Source organism: Nelumbo nucifera, chromosome 4 (genome assembly GCF_055504915.1).
Source record: "Nelumbo nucifera cultivar China Antique chromosome 4, China Antique-T2T, whole genome shotgun sequence".
Classification (NCBI taxonomy): domain Eukaryota; kingdom Viridiplantae; phylum Streptophyta; class Magnoliopsida; order Proteales; family Nelumbonaceae; genus Nelumbo; species Nelumbo nucifera.
This window is the reverse complement of record NC_142652.1, coordinates 492,523-508,858: the sequence shown is the minus strand read 5'-3', so window position 1 is coordinate 508,858 and position 16,336 is coordinate 492,523. Positions and strand designations below refer to the sequence as shown.

The 16,336-nt window shown below is 40.3% G+C and overlaps 1 protein-coding gene across 4 annotated transcripts in view; it reads right to left on the bottom strand.

Annotated features, from left to right (window-relative positions):
• The window catches only part of RAD52-2 (cobalt ion-binding protein), a 74,000-nt gene that overhangs the window by 14,345 nt on the left and 43,319 nt on the right, over positions 1 to 16,336 (bottom strand). For 2 of the 4 annotated variants that reach the window (XM_088903950.1, XM_088903951.1), the window contains exon 4: positions 6,832 to 6,933. The exons of the other annotated variants lie outside the window; for them this stretch is intronic. In XM_088903950.1, coding sequence (XP_088760076.1) covers positions 6,832 to 6,933 — 102 coding nt within the window. The remainder of the gene's footprint in view (positions 1 to 6,831; positions 6,934 to 16,336) is intronic. 4 annotated transcript variants of the gene reach the window in all.

The window sequence follows — 16,336 nt, the reverse complement described above, 5'->3', positions numbered from 1 at the left end:
ATTGATAATCTTTATTAATTGATACGTTACTCCCCAATTAAAGCGGAAACAGATCCCCTCAGGACGAAGATCCCGGAACCGATCCACAAAACCTGCGAGAGCTCAACTATATAAGGGCACCAACCCCAATGACACAAGGTACACGTGATTTTTCTACTCTCTAGCTCTCTAGCTCTCAAAGCTTTCAGCTCGCACCACAGTATACTAACTTAAGCATCGGAGCGACCTCGCCGGGTTAGCCACCCCGGGTTCTCTGATCTGCTGTCTTGCAGATTCACCTAGCTCGCTGCTCGGTTGGAAGCCAGATCATCCTCTAGCAGGGAGTAGTTAGATCGCACTACATCACATAGTTCCTTTTCTATTGTTTTGTCTTCTATAGATATTTCCCGTTCTTATTAGCAGCCCTCACTGGAGAGATGCCATGGCTGTAGAAATTTAAGCTTTGCATGAGAATGACACCTAGGACCTTGTCCCAACTCCTTTGAATTCGGATATGACCTGATTCGATTCGATAAATATCCGAATTCGACTGATTATTTAATTCTTATACATAATATGTAAAATATTTTATATAATTTGTATATAACAATTAAGTTATATAAATAATTTATATATTTATATATTTTATATCAATAAAATATTTATTTTATACATTTATTGATTATCTAAAATAATTAATTAATCAAATTCGAATCGAATCGTATATTCGAATATTTAATTAGATTCAAATTCGGATATTAATTTTCAATATCCGTTGGATATCGGATTCAAATTTGGATATTGCCTGATCCAATTCGAATTTGATCCGTTTACACCCCTATTTCTAGACCAGTACAAAGCTCAGCTTGTGGCTCAGGGCTATATACAGGAGTATGGCATTGACTATGAGAGACATTTGCTCCCGTGGCCAAGATCACTGCAGTTTGTGTTCTTTTAGCCCTTTCTGCAGCACTCTTGGACAATCTCTCAATTGGATGTGAGAAATGCTTTTCTACATGGGCATCTCAAAGAAACAATATATATGAAACCCCCTCCAGGGTACTGTAGTGATGCTTCCCTCGTTTGCCAGTTGAAGAAATCTCTTTATGGGCTAAAGCAAGCTCCTCGAGCATGGTTTGATAAATTTTGGGATATTGTTGTGAAAGCTGGGTATAACTAGAGTGCTCCTGATTACTCTCTATTTGTTCGGAAAAGATCCCAGGGTATTACGATTTTTCTCTTGTATTTTGATGACGTGTTGACAGGAGATGATATAGAGGGAATTCAAGAGCTCAAGTCTCTCCTTCACAGTTCCTTTCATATGAAGTATCTGGGTCATCTTACCTATTTCTTAGGACTTGAAGTTCAAAGAAGTCACCAGGGATATTTCATTTGCCAGCACAACAATGCCTATGATCTTGTTAAGTTGGCCGGTCTTACTAACGACAAACAAGTTGATACTCCCTTGGACCTAAATGTTAAATTATCTAAGTATGAAGGTTCCTTACTTATTGATGCCTCCCTCTATCAAAAACTTGTGGGGTCTCTTATCTAATCTCGTCTTCCATGAAAGGACGAAGCATATTGAGGTGGATTGCCACTTTATCCAAGACTTGTTTCTTGTTGGCTTTATCTCTTTTTCTCATGTTGCCTCCGATGTGCAAGTTGTTGATATCTTCACAAAGGCAATGACGAGATCCAAACATTTATTCCTTGTGAGAAAATTGATGCTAATGCCTTTGCATCAGTTTGAGGGGGAGTGTGAAGAGTCCCTTTGATGTATTTATTTAGTCCTGTGAGGGATTTTATGTAAATATTTATTTTTCTCTTTAGTCCTCCTAGGAAAGTACAATACCTTGTCATTGATCTCCTACCGTTCGGTGATCCAGCCCAATCTACATCTGTGAAGCCTGATATAGTCAAGTGACCATAATCTTTGTAAACAATTCCCATACTAGGTGAACCCTTGAGATATCTTATAATTGTAAACACTGCTTCAAGGTGAGGAACATGGGGGGAACTCATGAATTACTTACTACCCCAACAGCAAAACAGATGTCTAGACGAGTAATAGTCAAATAATTTAGCTTCCCAACCAGTCCCCTATATTGTTCAAGATCTTCAACTAGCTCCCCCTGATCTTCAACTATATTGTCCATTGGTGTAGCCACCAGTTTACACCCCAACATACCTGTCTCCTCAAGTAAATCCAATGCATACTTGAGTTGTAACAATGAAATTTCTGTGGTAGATCTCATGACTTCTATTCCAAGAAAATAACGTAGTTTACCTAAGTCTTTGGTATGAAATTTCTCCTGTAAAAACAATTTCAGCTTACTAATACCTTGTGAATCGCTTCTTTAATCACAATATCATCTACATAAACAACAAGAGTAATAATAATACCAGCCAAGGTTCAAAATATTGATACGCCTGATACGCCGGTAGAGGCGTATCGGGCAGTATTGGTAGTTTTTTTAGCCTCTTGTTTTTTTCCAAATCCGTCCACTCCCTAAACTGGTCAAAACCCTGATACACCCTCTGTAGGGGCATATCGGGAAGCTCTTGATGCGATACGCATCGGCCGATACATATTGATAATTTGAACCTTGATACCAGCTTCAAAGGTCTTGCAAAACACAAAATAGTCAAACTGACACCTAAGGAGACCAAATTCAACAACTGCTTCATTGAATTTCCCAAACCAAGCACGAGGTGATTGTTTAAGGCCATATAAGGCTTTCTACAAAACTTCATGGGAAGAAATGAACATGGGCAACTAAATACCACCCTATCCCAATCCTTAACCAGCCAATGAGAATGAGCATATTGAATCTCACCTAAACCAAATGCCACATAAAAAGAGTGATATGACTATTCCAAATATCACACTGCCAACAATCTAAAAACCCCATTTTGCCCTTCAATCCATAAACCCTCAAGAACTGACCACCATAATAATAAAGCCACATTACAAGGTTTAAAAAATCTCGCCTATCATCTTTAACTCCTCTTAATGCTCCCATTTGCCATTGCCATTAAAATCCCACTTTCACCATACCTTGTTAAATAAAATGTTTCCCAATTACACCAACTCATCTCCCTACCTAAATTGCCTTGACCCTTCAGAGATACCTATCCCCTTGGTGTCTATCCACTCCCCCAACAACTTGTATTTTTCTACCAATGAGATTTCTAGAGTTCCCCTTAATACCTGACATAAGGTCATCTTCCGAAGATCTCCACAATCATGTAAAATACCATTATTAACCATATCTTCTTCCAATCTCTTGCCTTCAACAACTTTCAATCTCTTGTCTTCTTCCACTCCCCCAACAACTTCCTTGATCTCTCATGGTCTGCTATTTAACAATCTCCATGTTCAACTGCAGGTTCCTCACCTTCAATAATAATTCTGACCCTATTTTTCACCTGTAAACACCAAACCAATATCAAGAGGTACTGCATTCAAATCATACATTTCAATAAGGATTCTCACCTGTCTAATCAAAGTCCATAAAACACTTGTCAACAGAAACAAGGCAACCACAAGCATTTCCAACAAAGCAATGAACTCATCGTTGGAGGCTTCTACAACAAATCTGTCAACCGGACATCTTTCTAATAGAACCACTATAAAGTGGAGTTCAATCAAATAATCAGAGTATCAAATTTGAAAAATAAAATTACTTTTAGAACATCACCAGAGCACCATTAGAAGACTTTCACATTTAAAAAAAAAAAAAGAAATCAGAAAAGAATTCTGGAATGGAAGAAGAAGAAGAGAAGAGAGAAAGAGGAGAGTTTGCCGAAAAGATAGTGGAGGTGGAGCACCATTTAGCTTATATATTAGGGTGTTCAAATAAAAGGGGATATTACAAGAGTACCCCTGATTACAGCTTAACGGAGATAAACATATAAACAGGCCCACTAACAGCTCATATACAACCCAATAGCAGGTCTAATAGCATTCCTAACAACACTCCCCCCTCAAGTTGGGCTGTATATATATCTATCATTCCCAACTTGGTACAGACATCCATATGTCAGGTACCTGAAACGCCCTTAGTGAAGATGTCACCCAACTGATCCATAGAATTTACATAAGGGATACAACCTTCACCAGCTTCAAGTTGGTCGCAGATGAAATGCTTGTTGACCTCAATATGTTTTGTTCTTTCATGCATCACAGGATTGTGCGCTATATTGATTGATGCCTTGTTGTCACAATACAATGGCATTGGGCTGTGAACTTCAACTCCCAACACCTTTAACATATTCTTTAACCACAAAATTTCTTCAACTCCATGTGCCATGGCCCTATATTCTGCTTCCACACTTGACCTAGCAACCACTATTTGTTTCTTGATTCTCCAGGTTACTAAATTTCCTCTAAGGCTCTAACGAAGGTGCAATAACCTGTTAATCTCCTATCATTAAATGAGCCGATCCAATCTGCATTTGTGAAGACTTCTACTTTCAAGTGGCCATGCTTGGAAAAGAGGATACCTTTACTAGGAAACCTTTTTAAGTACTTCAAGACATGCTTTGCAGCGGCAAGATGAGTAGTCCTAAGGGCATGCATATACTAGCTCAACACCCCAACAACATAAGCAATGTCGGGTCTAGTCATGGACAAGTACGACAATCTACCAATAAGCCTCTGGGAACTTCCTTACATCAGAGAGAAGCTCACCGCCTTCTTCACCAAGTTTGTGATTACTATCAATTGGAGTATCTACAGGCTTGACTCCAAGCTTACCAATGTCTTGCAAAAGATCTAGGATGTACTTCCTCGGAGAAATAAAGATGCTTTTGTTTGATCTCGCAACTTCAATTCCAAGGAAGTACTTTAAAGGGCCTAGATCTTTGATATCAAACTAGGCCCCCAAGAATCTCTTTACCTTTTGTATTTCCCAATTCCCGATAATGATAATGCCATCCACATAAACTATAAGAATGGCCACCTGATTCCCTTACCTCTTAACAAAGGGAGTATGATCACTTTGACATTGTTTGAAACCAACTTGCTTGATTGCATTATTAAATCTATCAAACGAAGCCCTAGCAGACTGATTCACACCATACAAAGACTTCTTGAGGCAGCAAACCTTTCCTTTTGTTTCCTCTGAAGTAAAACTTGGAGGTTGCACCATATAAACTTCCTCCTTGAGATCATCATTCAAGAAATCATTTTTGACATCTAACTAGTGCAATCCCCAATCAAACATTGCAACAAGGGAGAGGAGGACACAAATGGAGTTCATTTTTGCAACTGGAGCAAACATTTCTATATGGTCAACTCCATATGTTTGAGTGAAACCCTTGGCCACCAACCTTGCCTTATATCTTTCCATTGAGCCATCAACACGAATCTTAACAGTAAACACCCACTTGCATTCCATAGATTTTTTACCCTTAGGAAGGTCCACTAAAGCCCACATACAATTCTTATGAAGAGCATTAAGTTTCTTAAGCATTACATTTTTCCACTCAGGAGAATTTAAGGCCTCTACAAAATTATTAACAAAAACACTAGAGGTGGTAGATAAAAAAGAACGATAAGGAGAGACAAATGGCTACAAGTGGTAAAATGACTAATGGGATACATAGTAGTGCAAGAATGGGTACCTTTTCAAACAGCTATAGGTAGATCATGATCACAAGAAGTAGCATTACCTGGTTCAAAAGGAAATGCACTACTCTTCAGGTTTGCCTCCTGGGAATCCGCTGGTACAAGGGAAGTAGTCTCAAGTTCCCCTTCATTTGGTGGTGTATGCTATTTTGGAGGATGGGAACAAGACCTAGAACAGGAGTAAACACGATGGACAAGAGCACGAACAAGAGAACGAGAATGATGTGATGTAACGGAAGGAACTAAAGACTCAGGTGTGGAAGTGGGAACCAGAAATCGATTCTCCAAAGTAATATTCTCCCACGGAGGAGAAGGGAAGAAAGGTTGATGCTCAATGTAAGTCACACCCCTGGAGACAAAAGTGCGATGAAAAGAGGGATCATAACACTTATATCCCTTTTGAGTGGTGGGATATCTCAGAAAAATACAAGGAATAAAACACGGACCAAGCTTAACACGATATGTAGACAAATCCTGCACAAAACATGACATCCAAAAGTACGGACAATGATAGAAAACAATGGGGACTTAGGAAACAACAGCTAGTGTGGGGCCTTGAACTTGAGAACAAGAGTAGGCATACGTTTTGATAAGAAATGCAACTGTCAACATAGCATCATCCAAGAACCTCTTCGATACATGCATATGCAACATCAAACTACGGGCCACTTCAAGGAGATGCTTGATTTTTCTCTCAGCAATGTCGTTTTGTTGCGGTGTCCTGGGGCAAGTGCTTAGATGAATGGTACCATGATGGGAAAAAATCTGATTTTGATAATCTTTGGAGTACTCTCGAGCATTGTCTGAATGAAATTTTTGCACTTCCACATGAAATTGTGCGAATACCATTTTTTGGAAAATCTTCCATGATTTTTTGAGCTTCATCTCATGAACGAAGTAAATAAATCCAAGTGTATCTCGACAAGTCATCAATGAAACTAATGAAGTATTTGTAACTTCCTTCAGCAATAATAGTAGTAGGGCCCCACACATCAAAGTGAACGATTTGAAAAGGAAATTCAGCATTTTATTTCTTGGAGGAAACTTTATTCTACAATGTTTGCTTAAAATACAAGTTGGACACTGAAGTGTAGACTTGGACATTGACTAAATAAAGTTGAAAACAAGGCTCTCAAAGACGGAAAAGACAAATGACCCAAACGGTAATGCCACAGTAAAATCTGGGCATTATTACAAGGACTCTTAGACTGACTCACAAAACTTGTTGTACTACTTGACTTCAGAGCTGCAACATCATCTAGTATGTAGAGACCATCGACCACACGTCCCTTACCAATCGCTCTCCTAGAAGTCAAATCCTGGAAACACAATAATCAGAAAAAAAATGTTACATTGCAATTCAAGGATCAAGTAATGCAACTAATAGACAAAAGATTGGTAGGAAATTTGGGAGCATGATATATTGAATGAAGAAGAACCCCATTCTATAAGGGCACTGCACCTTGGCCAACAATGGTGGTATGTCAACCATCAACTAGCCTAACTTTGTCTCTACCAAAAAGTAAACGATGTGTTGAAAACAAATGAGGCTTACTAGTCATATGGTTGGTTGCCCCAGAATCAATGATCCAAGGGTTGAAGGATGAAGTAGACACATGAAATGAAAAGGCCTAGTTACATGAAGTAGACACATGTGAGGTAGGAGTGATAGAAGTCTCCTCAAGTTGACGGAGAGTCCTACCATATTCTTCCAATTGATCATGTAAGGTATTCAATAATCCCTCCTTAGGTTTAGAACCTATGGAGACACCCTCTTGAGATGAACCACCAGAAACAACATTAGCTAAACTAGAACTCTTCCTAGAATATTGTGGTTGCTTATTTTGAAAGGACTGAAAATTCTTCGGCTTCCCAACATGTCTCTTTAGTGTGTCTAGGTCTGCCACAGCGAGGACATCTTAACTTATTTATCAACTTCCTCAGTCTTCTTCATCCCTGCACCACCCTTTTTATTTGCACGACCTCCCTTGGAAAAGAGCACAACTTGTTGCTCCCCTCTGGAGGATTCATGGCTATTCTCCTACTCTCCTCAGGCTGAACCAATGAGTACAATTTTTGATGTGATGGGAATTCCTTGCTCCCTAAAATCAGAACCCGAATGGGCTCATAACTAGGGTTAAGACCTACTAAGAATGTGAAAACTTGCTACTGATTTACAAGCCTTTTGTACTCTCTTGCATATGATTCATTCTTCCAATCAACACTTTGGTAATGATCAAGTTCCCTCCACATGGAGGTAAGAGATGAATAGTAACCTGACAGACTTTTCTCCCCCTGTTTACAATTGGAGGATTCAACCTGTAGCTGATAAATATGAGCATGGTGACTTTGGTCAGAAAAAGTAGCCTTAGCCTGGTCCCAAATCTCCTTCGCGGTTTTAGCCCACATAAAATTTTTCCTTAGATGGGTGAATAGAAGTTACAAGCCAAGAAATGATCGAATAATTTTCTTGAACCCACTTATCATGGGCTGCACCAGCCACTTTGGGTTGATGAATATCACCGGACAAATATCCAAGATTTCCTTTGGACCCAACATACAATTTAACATTTTTGGACCACTCCAAATAGTTCAGTCCATTAAGGACTGTAATAGCAACAGGGAAACCCCAGTTTTCAGCCCCTAGACTGACTATATTCTGACCTTCAGTGACTTCAGATATGGCTGAATCATCAGTTGACATTGTTCACACATGATAAATATAACAGCCCACAAGCAACTTGTACCAGGAAGAGAGAAACAACACTAACTGAAGAAATCAGGCCTATTTTCCAATTTACAGTCCACTGTAATCAGCAAGAATGCTCCAAACTCCTTTCACAAGAAGTAGAAAACACAATAGAACACTTTTGAACACCCCCAAGACAAAAACAAGAGGAAAAAACTTTCAGATGAACACCACAGGTCAAACACTGCTACAATCTTGAACTTCTAGGTAAAGCAAAGAACAACCAGCACAAAAAACACACTACAGCTGAATAAAAAACACAGACCTGATAATAAGAGATCCAAGACACTAGGCTTACCACTGGCCAACTAAACTCTTTTTTTTTGAAGATAAACAAAAAAAGAAAATATACTAAGAAAGCTAAGAAGAAAAGATACAATGAAGTGATAAGGAATCACCCAACAGAAGGGAAAAAATTCTCAACTTAACCACTTGGACCCTACAAAACAACCCTGAAATCACCACTGACATCTTGAAAACCCCCACCCCAGAACAAAAACAGAGGACCCAAAACATAAACACACAAACCCCTTCCACCTGACACACCATTACACACGACATAATTCAAACAAACCATCCAACCCTCCCAGCCCCTTATCTTAAAAACAGAAAAATTCCCCGCACCCAAAACCCACAAACTGTCAAGTGAAAAAACCAAACTTTACACCTTTTCTCAACAGATCTGTTGTCTAAAACATGAGTCTCTGTTCTTATCTGAAAGGCTTTCTTTATCTTCTTCCCCTTCTTTGGCCCTGCCCTTGGTACTCCCAACTTTAGTCTTGGAAAAATTTTTGAAACTTGCATTGTTTGATTGGTTTTCTGTCTTCTGAATCTTTTAACTGCATTAGGGATTTTCCCCCTCATCAAAGATGCTTCTTGATTATCATTGATCCTTTCTAATTCAAATACTGCATTCTTTTCGAACAACTGAGTTGCACCTGAATCTTCTCTTCTAGAGTTCCCTTCCCCTATGCCTTCGTCCTGCTTCGACCTCACATTTAGGGGTGCAAATGGATCGGATCATGATCTGATCCAAAGTCTGATCCCATTTTGTCGGATTTGGATATCCCCCATTTTGGATCTTCGGGTCAGATCGGATAATAGGATCAGATCAGAAATCGGATCGAATTCGGATCACCCCTATCCAATCCAAGAAGATTTGATATGATATATATATATATATATTTATAAATATATTATATTGCATTTTTGTAAATTTGTTATATTGTTTATTTTTTTATAAAAACATGTATATATATGATGAAAATGGTTAAAAAGATACCGGTATTTTTTGTTTTTCTTTATTTAAATGGTTATATTTTAATTTTCTTTTAATAATTTATTAATTTTTTAAAAGTTAAATTGGATCAGATCTGATATGGATATCCGACTTCCTCATCGGATTCGATTTCAAATCCCTATTTGTGAGATCTGATCGGATCTGCTCTTCATAGTATCGTATCGGATTTGGATATACCTTGATTCGAATCCGATCTGATCCGTTTGCATCCCTACTCACGTTCCCCTTGGCCACACAAAACCATCGCTAGCTACATTCATTGTTGAAATGGTTGTCTCCTCTTTCTTCTCCTTCAACTAATCTCTAGAAATTTCTTCAACCTCCCTGAAAGCTTCCCTTGCAAAATCCTCCCCCCCCCCCACAGGAATAAAGAAAAAACCCAAGATTTTACTAACCTCCACCTCTTTTTCCAACACCATTTCCAAGTCCACCACCTTCTCAACTTCGTGAGTCTCATCAATAATTCCTCTGAAGCCACATCTGCGTCACCCTCATCACCGACCCCCTCATCTTCTTGCAAAGGTTTGGTTCTATATTCTTGTTTCCTTCTATAATCTCCTAACAGGGAGTTTTCTTCCTTTTCACCCTTTTCTATATTCTTCTCATTTATTTCACTAGTGTTATTAATAACATCGTCCTTCCACTCTGGCCCGTTTTGAGTGTTGTCCCCCTCTCCCCCTCCTTCAGGTTTCTTCTTCCCCAAACTGTACTACCTACCTTCCCTTTTCTTTCCCCCACCTTCTTTATCGTCTTTTTAGACTTATCTTCTCTGGCCCCGCCATCTTCCTCTGGGTGTTCATAGGCTACCTCTAAGCAATTTCCGCTCTCTTGCAATTCCTCCTGAATGCAACCTGCCACACTCTCTACTTTGTTGATGTTTCTGCTTTCATCACTGATGCAATTGCTAGCCCTTCTGTCCCCTTCCTTTTCTTTTGATCTTTCTTTCTCTTTTGCATCACTGAACCTTGTAATACACCATACAAAACCATCCTTGTTCGGTTGAGAAAGCTCAACAACCTTGGTAACAACCCTCCCTTCTCTGATTCCCCCCTGAAACTCCTTTTTCTCCAGGTTCAGTCGAGTCTGATGGAGACAACGGACATGTAGCTACCGAATTGGATAAGGCCCGTGAACTAACTCCATTATGTTGTGGACCCATGGACTCTTGATTCAAAGCATCCGCCCCTGCTGATCGACCCACCTTCATCTGTTTTATCGCATATCCTATTTGGATCCAATGTGATGCCCGGATTTAAGATCTCAGTGACTGTTTGTTTCTCAAAATCATGAACCCCCTGATTTACTCCATTTAAAATTTCTTTCCTTTCTGATGATTTTTTTTTGATAGGTAATGGTAATTTTATTAATAAGAATAAAAAACACAGTATACACAATACAACTCCCCACAAAGAGGCACGAGGTGATTCCTTTGTGCTCCTTGTTTGGCTAGGAAATCTGCCATCCCATTTGCCGTCTTCTTTCTCATTGAAATGTGACTGAGATATTTGATTGCCCCCCTGTAAGGCCAGGCTGCCATCTCCGGCTCTTTTAGCCATCCAATAACCAATTTGGATTCACCTTCAATCATTAAATGCTCCACTGCCAACTCTTTTGCAATTTCTGCTCCTTGTAGTACAGCTTGGACTTCTGCATTAACTGAATCTCCCATCCCTATAGGACCAGAAAATAGAGCTACAATCTGACCTTCAGCATCCTTGAAGACTCCCCCTATTCCAGATGGTTCCGGATTACCCAAACTGCTGCCATCAAAATTTAATTTAATCACACCTACATCAGGAGGCTTCCATTCCACCAAAAGCTTGCTTCTGTCTTCAGAATTCTTGGCTACTTGCTCCCAATTCCTCCTTATATCATAGAAAGAGTAGGGTGAGAACAGGTCCAAGGATTTTACCCAACTTATGGCCCTACATAAAATACTTTCCAGCACACAAGTCTGATCCCTCTCCTTATCATTAAAAATTCTGGCATTTTGTTCCTCCCAAAATGTCCACGCCAAAGCAGCTCTACCACATCTCCACAAGACTCTTCCTCTTCTCTTTGGCTACTTGAAAGTTGTAGGATCAAAAAGTCTACAAATCTGCTTCTCCCATAAGCCTACAACAAAGGGGCAAGTGATTAGCATATGGTAACAACTTTCCTCATTTGCTTTGCATAGGGTACACCAGTTAGGAGAGATACAAAGACCAGTTCTTCTTTTTTTCAAAACATCCGAGGTGTTTATTTTTCCAAGAGAGACTTCCCAACAGAGGGCTCCCACTTTTGGAGGGACAGGTTTGACCAAACCTCCTTGTTATGAAAAGGCTGAAGCAAAGAAGAGGAGCACAAGGAGGCAAAGAAGGAAGCACAAGAAGAGGAGCTCAGGGACAAAGGCTTCCAAATGTGAGTATCTGGAGAAGAAGGGTCCAATCCAACAGGATCAAGAGTTTTAAGGAGCAAAGCAACCTAGTCAAGCTCAGAATCTCCTAAGTCTCTTCTAAAACCCAAATTCCAGTGGATGCCAGAGGAATTGGAGGACACAAACCTTTGAATTGGCTCATTTTTCAAACACGAAATGGAATACAATGAGGGAAAAAGGTCCTTGAGGGTGAAGTCACCAATCCAGACATCCTCCTAAAACAAAACCTTATTTCCAGTACAAGCATCATAACTGATCAGGTTCAAGAAAACATGAAGAATACTATGAATGGCCTTCCATGCAAAATTCAGCGTAACCGCTGCAATACACCAGTATCCCAACCATTGCCTGCATCACCATGCACACTCCTTACAACTTTGTGCCGAAGTCTTTCCCTTTCTAGAGGCTACCTTCATAGCCATTTGCCTAGCAAAGCTGTATTTTTCTTCCTTAGATTGCCTAAGCCCAATCCCCCTGGTTCCTTCCTCCTACACACTAATTCCCACTTAACCACACGATCCTTCCTCCCTTCCCCCGACTCCCACAAGAAATCCCTCATAATATTCTCTACCTTCAAAATTATCCTTTGTGGCATTCTAAAAACCGAGAGGAATTAAGTTGGCAGGTTCACTAGAGTAGCTTTTGTCAAAGTGATACGACCTTCAAGGGAGATGTTGTTTTTCTTCCAAACTGCCAACTTCTTTGTGCATTTTTCTACAATCGGATTTCAAAATCTTCCTTCCCTTGGCCTATCTCCTAAAGGCATGCCCAAGTAATTCAAAGGCCAGCTAGGGGTAGGGCAATATAAGGACACTGCTATCTCACTCGTCTCCTCTGGCTCCAAATTTACCCCCACTACACAACTCTTTTCGAAATTAATCTTCAAATTCGACACACATTCAAACAATTTTATTACTTGTTTCAAATTCCTAGCCTTTAATGACTAAACACATCAGCTATCAAAGTGAAAAGGAAGGGAGAAAGGGGGTCCCCTTGTCTCAACCCTCTAGAAGCTGGAAAGAAGTCCCTAACCACTCCATTAACTATAACTGAATAATAGCAAGCTTTTAAACAAGCCTCTATCCAGCCACACCACTTCTCTCCAAAACCATTGTTCCTAAGGGACTCCAACAAAAAAGACCAATCAACCATGTCATCTGCTTTCTCCAAATCCAGTTTACACATGAAACCTTTCTTCCCCCTTCTCTTGAAGTCCTCCATGCATTCATTTGCTATCAGAATTTGATCTATAACCCGTCTTTCTTGAATGGACCCTTGTGATTGGCTTATTAAATTAGGAAGGGCTAGTTTTAACCTTAATGACTGTGAATAAACCCTAGTTGTTTCTAGGTCAAAGTAGAGAAGAAAAAAGAAGAAAGAAAAGAGAAAGAAGAAGAAGGAGAGGAGAAAAGTATTCGGCCAGACTAGAAGAGAGGATGTACAAAAGTACCTCTCCTAGCCGACCCACTTGACTTTTATTCATGAAAACTTGAGTTACAAGAAAGACAATTTTGTCCCTCATAGAAGATGGGACACATAACTTAAACTCAGATACAATAGACATTTCACTTTCAATAAGATACACCAGAATGACCAAAATACTCCTGACTCGAGCATTCTAACACTCCCCCTCAAGCTGGAGAGTAAATATCATATAGTCCCAGCTTGTTACAAATGTAATCTATTCTTCCCCGAGACAATCCTTTTGTGAAGATATTTGCCCACTGATTTCCTGAGCTCACATGAGATGTAGTTATTACCCCACTTATCACTTTCTCTCTCACAAAGTGACAATCCACCTCAATATGTTTAGTTCTTTCATGGAAGACCGGATTGGATGAGATGTGAACAACAGCTTGGTTATCACAGTATAGTTTCATGGGTTTGTCAATTGAGAAACCCATCTCCTGTAGTAGGTTCTTCAGCCATACTAGTTCACATGTGGTATGGGCCATAGCCCTGTACTCTGCTTCCGCACTACTTCTTGCCACCACTGTTTGCTTCTTGCTCTTCCAAGTTACAAGATTGCCACCCAGGAAGGTACAATACCCTGTGGTTGACCTCCTGTCTGATATAGAGCCAGCCCAATCAGCATCTGTGTACCCTACTATCTTAAGAGGTCCTCCTTTTTGGTATAACAGACCACGACCTGGAGCACCCTTTAGGTACCTAACAATTCTCATAACAGCTTCCCAGTGAGGAACCCGGGGATGTTGCATAAACTGACTCACCACACTCACAGCAAATGATATATCTGGTCGGGTAATGGTCAGGTAGTTCAACTTTCCCATCAACCTTCTGTATCTTCCAGGATCATCAAACTCATCACCTGCATCCACACTTAACTTGGCATTGAGTTCCATGGGAGTCTCTGCTGGTTTAGCACCTAACAACCCTGTTTCTTCAAGTAGATCAAGAACATATTTCCTCTGGCATAGGTTGATCCCCTGTTTTGACCTCGCAACTTCTATTCCTAAGAAATACTTTAGCTTCCCCAGATCTTTCGTATTGAAGTGGTCCTGTAAGAATTTTTTCAGCCTGTCAATTCCATTGTTGTCACTTCCAGTTATGACAATATCATCCACATACACGACTAGCAAGATTTTTCCATCTTTCGAGTTATAGCTAAACACGGAATGATCAACCTGACACTGTTTCATCCCAAAGGCCTTCGCCACTTCACTGAACCTGCCGAACCATGCATATGGAGATTTTTTCAGTCCATAGATTACCTTTTTGAGCCTGCACACCTTACCAGCCTCCCCCTGAGCAACAAACCCTGGTGGTTGCTCCATATACACCTCCTCAACAAGATCACCATGTAGGAAGGCATTTTTGATGTCAAGTTGTAGGAGAGGCCAATCATACATAGTAGCCAATGAGATCAACACCCGAACTGAACCAATTTTAGCCACAGGAGAGAATGTCTCCATATAGTCCACACCATATAACTGAGAATAGCCCTTGGCCACTAACTGTGCCTTCAATCGTTCCACACTGCCATCAGGAAGATGCTTCACTGTATAGACCCATTTACACCCAACAGTGTGCTTACCAGGAGGAAGGATGGTGAGTTCCCACGTATAATTATGTTGTAGAGCAGAGAGTTCTTCTTCCATGGCTTGCCGCCACTCTGGAGAGGCAAGGGCTTCTTGCACAGTCTTGGGAATGGGAACTGAAGAGAGTAATGATATAAACTTGCAATGGGAAGCAGAAAGGTGAGCAGTGGAAACATAGTCTGAAATGGGATGAGAAGTACAAGTACATTTACCTTTCCGCAAAGCAATAGGGAGATGAAGATCTGAGGGAGAAGGAGCAGTAGCAGGATCTGTCGACGGGTGCTGAAGTGGAGGAGGATCCAAAGCACTTCTGCGAGTATACACTTGAGTAATTGGCGGCCTCTCTGTAGTAACCGGCATATGATGTGCATCTGCAGTAGGAGTGGAAGCTACGGGAAGGGGGTCCACAACCGGAACAGAAGAGGAACCACAGAGGGAGAAGAAGAGACCCCGACATTGGAGAAAAAAGGAACTGATTCAAAGAAGGTGACATCCGGGCACACAAACGATTTATGAAACTTAGGGTTATAACACTTGTAACCTTTCTGAGTCCTTGAGTAGCCAAGAAAAATACACTTCGTAGCCCGAGCATCTAGCTTGTCTACTCCAGGCCCCAAGTGCTGAACAAAACAAACACAACCAAAGACTCTTGGGGTGAGAGGAAAGGGAGACAAACTGGGGAACAATACGGAGAAAGGGGATTGACTTTCAAGGATTGACATGGGCATCCGATTTATCAAAAAACAGGATGTAAGAACAACATCACTCCAAAAGTGCTTTGGGACATGCATATTGATCATCAAGGACCGAGCAGTTTCAAGAAGATGTCTATTTTTCCGTTCAGCTACACCGTTTTGTTGTGGGGTGTAGGCACAAGAAGTTTGATGAATTATTCCATGATGTTCTAGGTATTGCTGAAATGATGAGGAGATGTATTCTTTGGCATTATCGAAGCGAAGTATTTTCATATTAACACCAAACTGAGTGCGTATTTCAGCATGAAATTTCTGAAAAATAGAGAACAATTCACTACGGTCTTTCATAAGATAGATCCATGTCATCCTTGAAAAGTCATCAACAAAGATTACAAAATACTTAAACCCATTGTATGACACCACTTTAACTGGACCCCATACATCAGAATGAACTAAAGCAAAAGGACTTGAGACACGACTATCAATTCTTGGACTAAATGAGA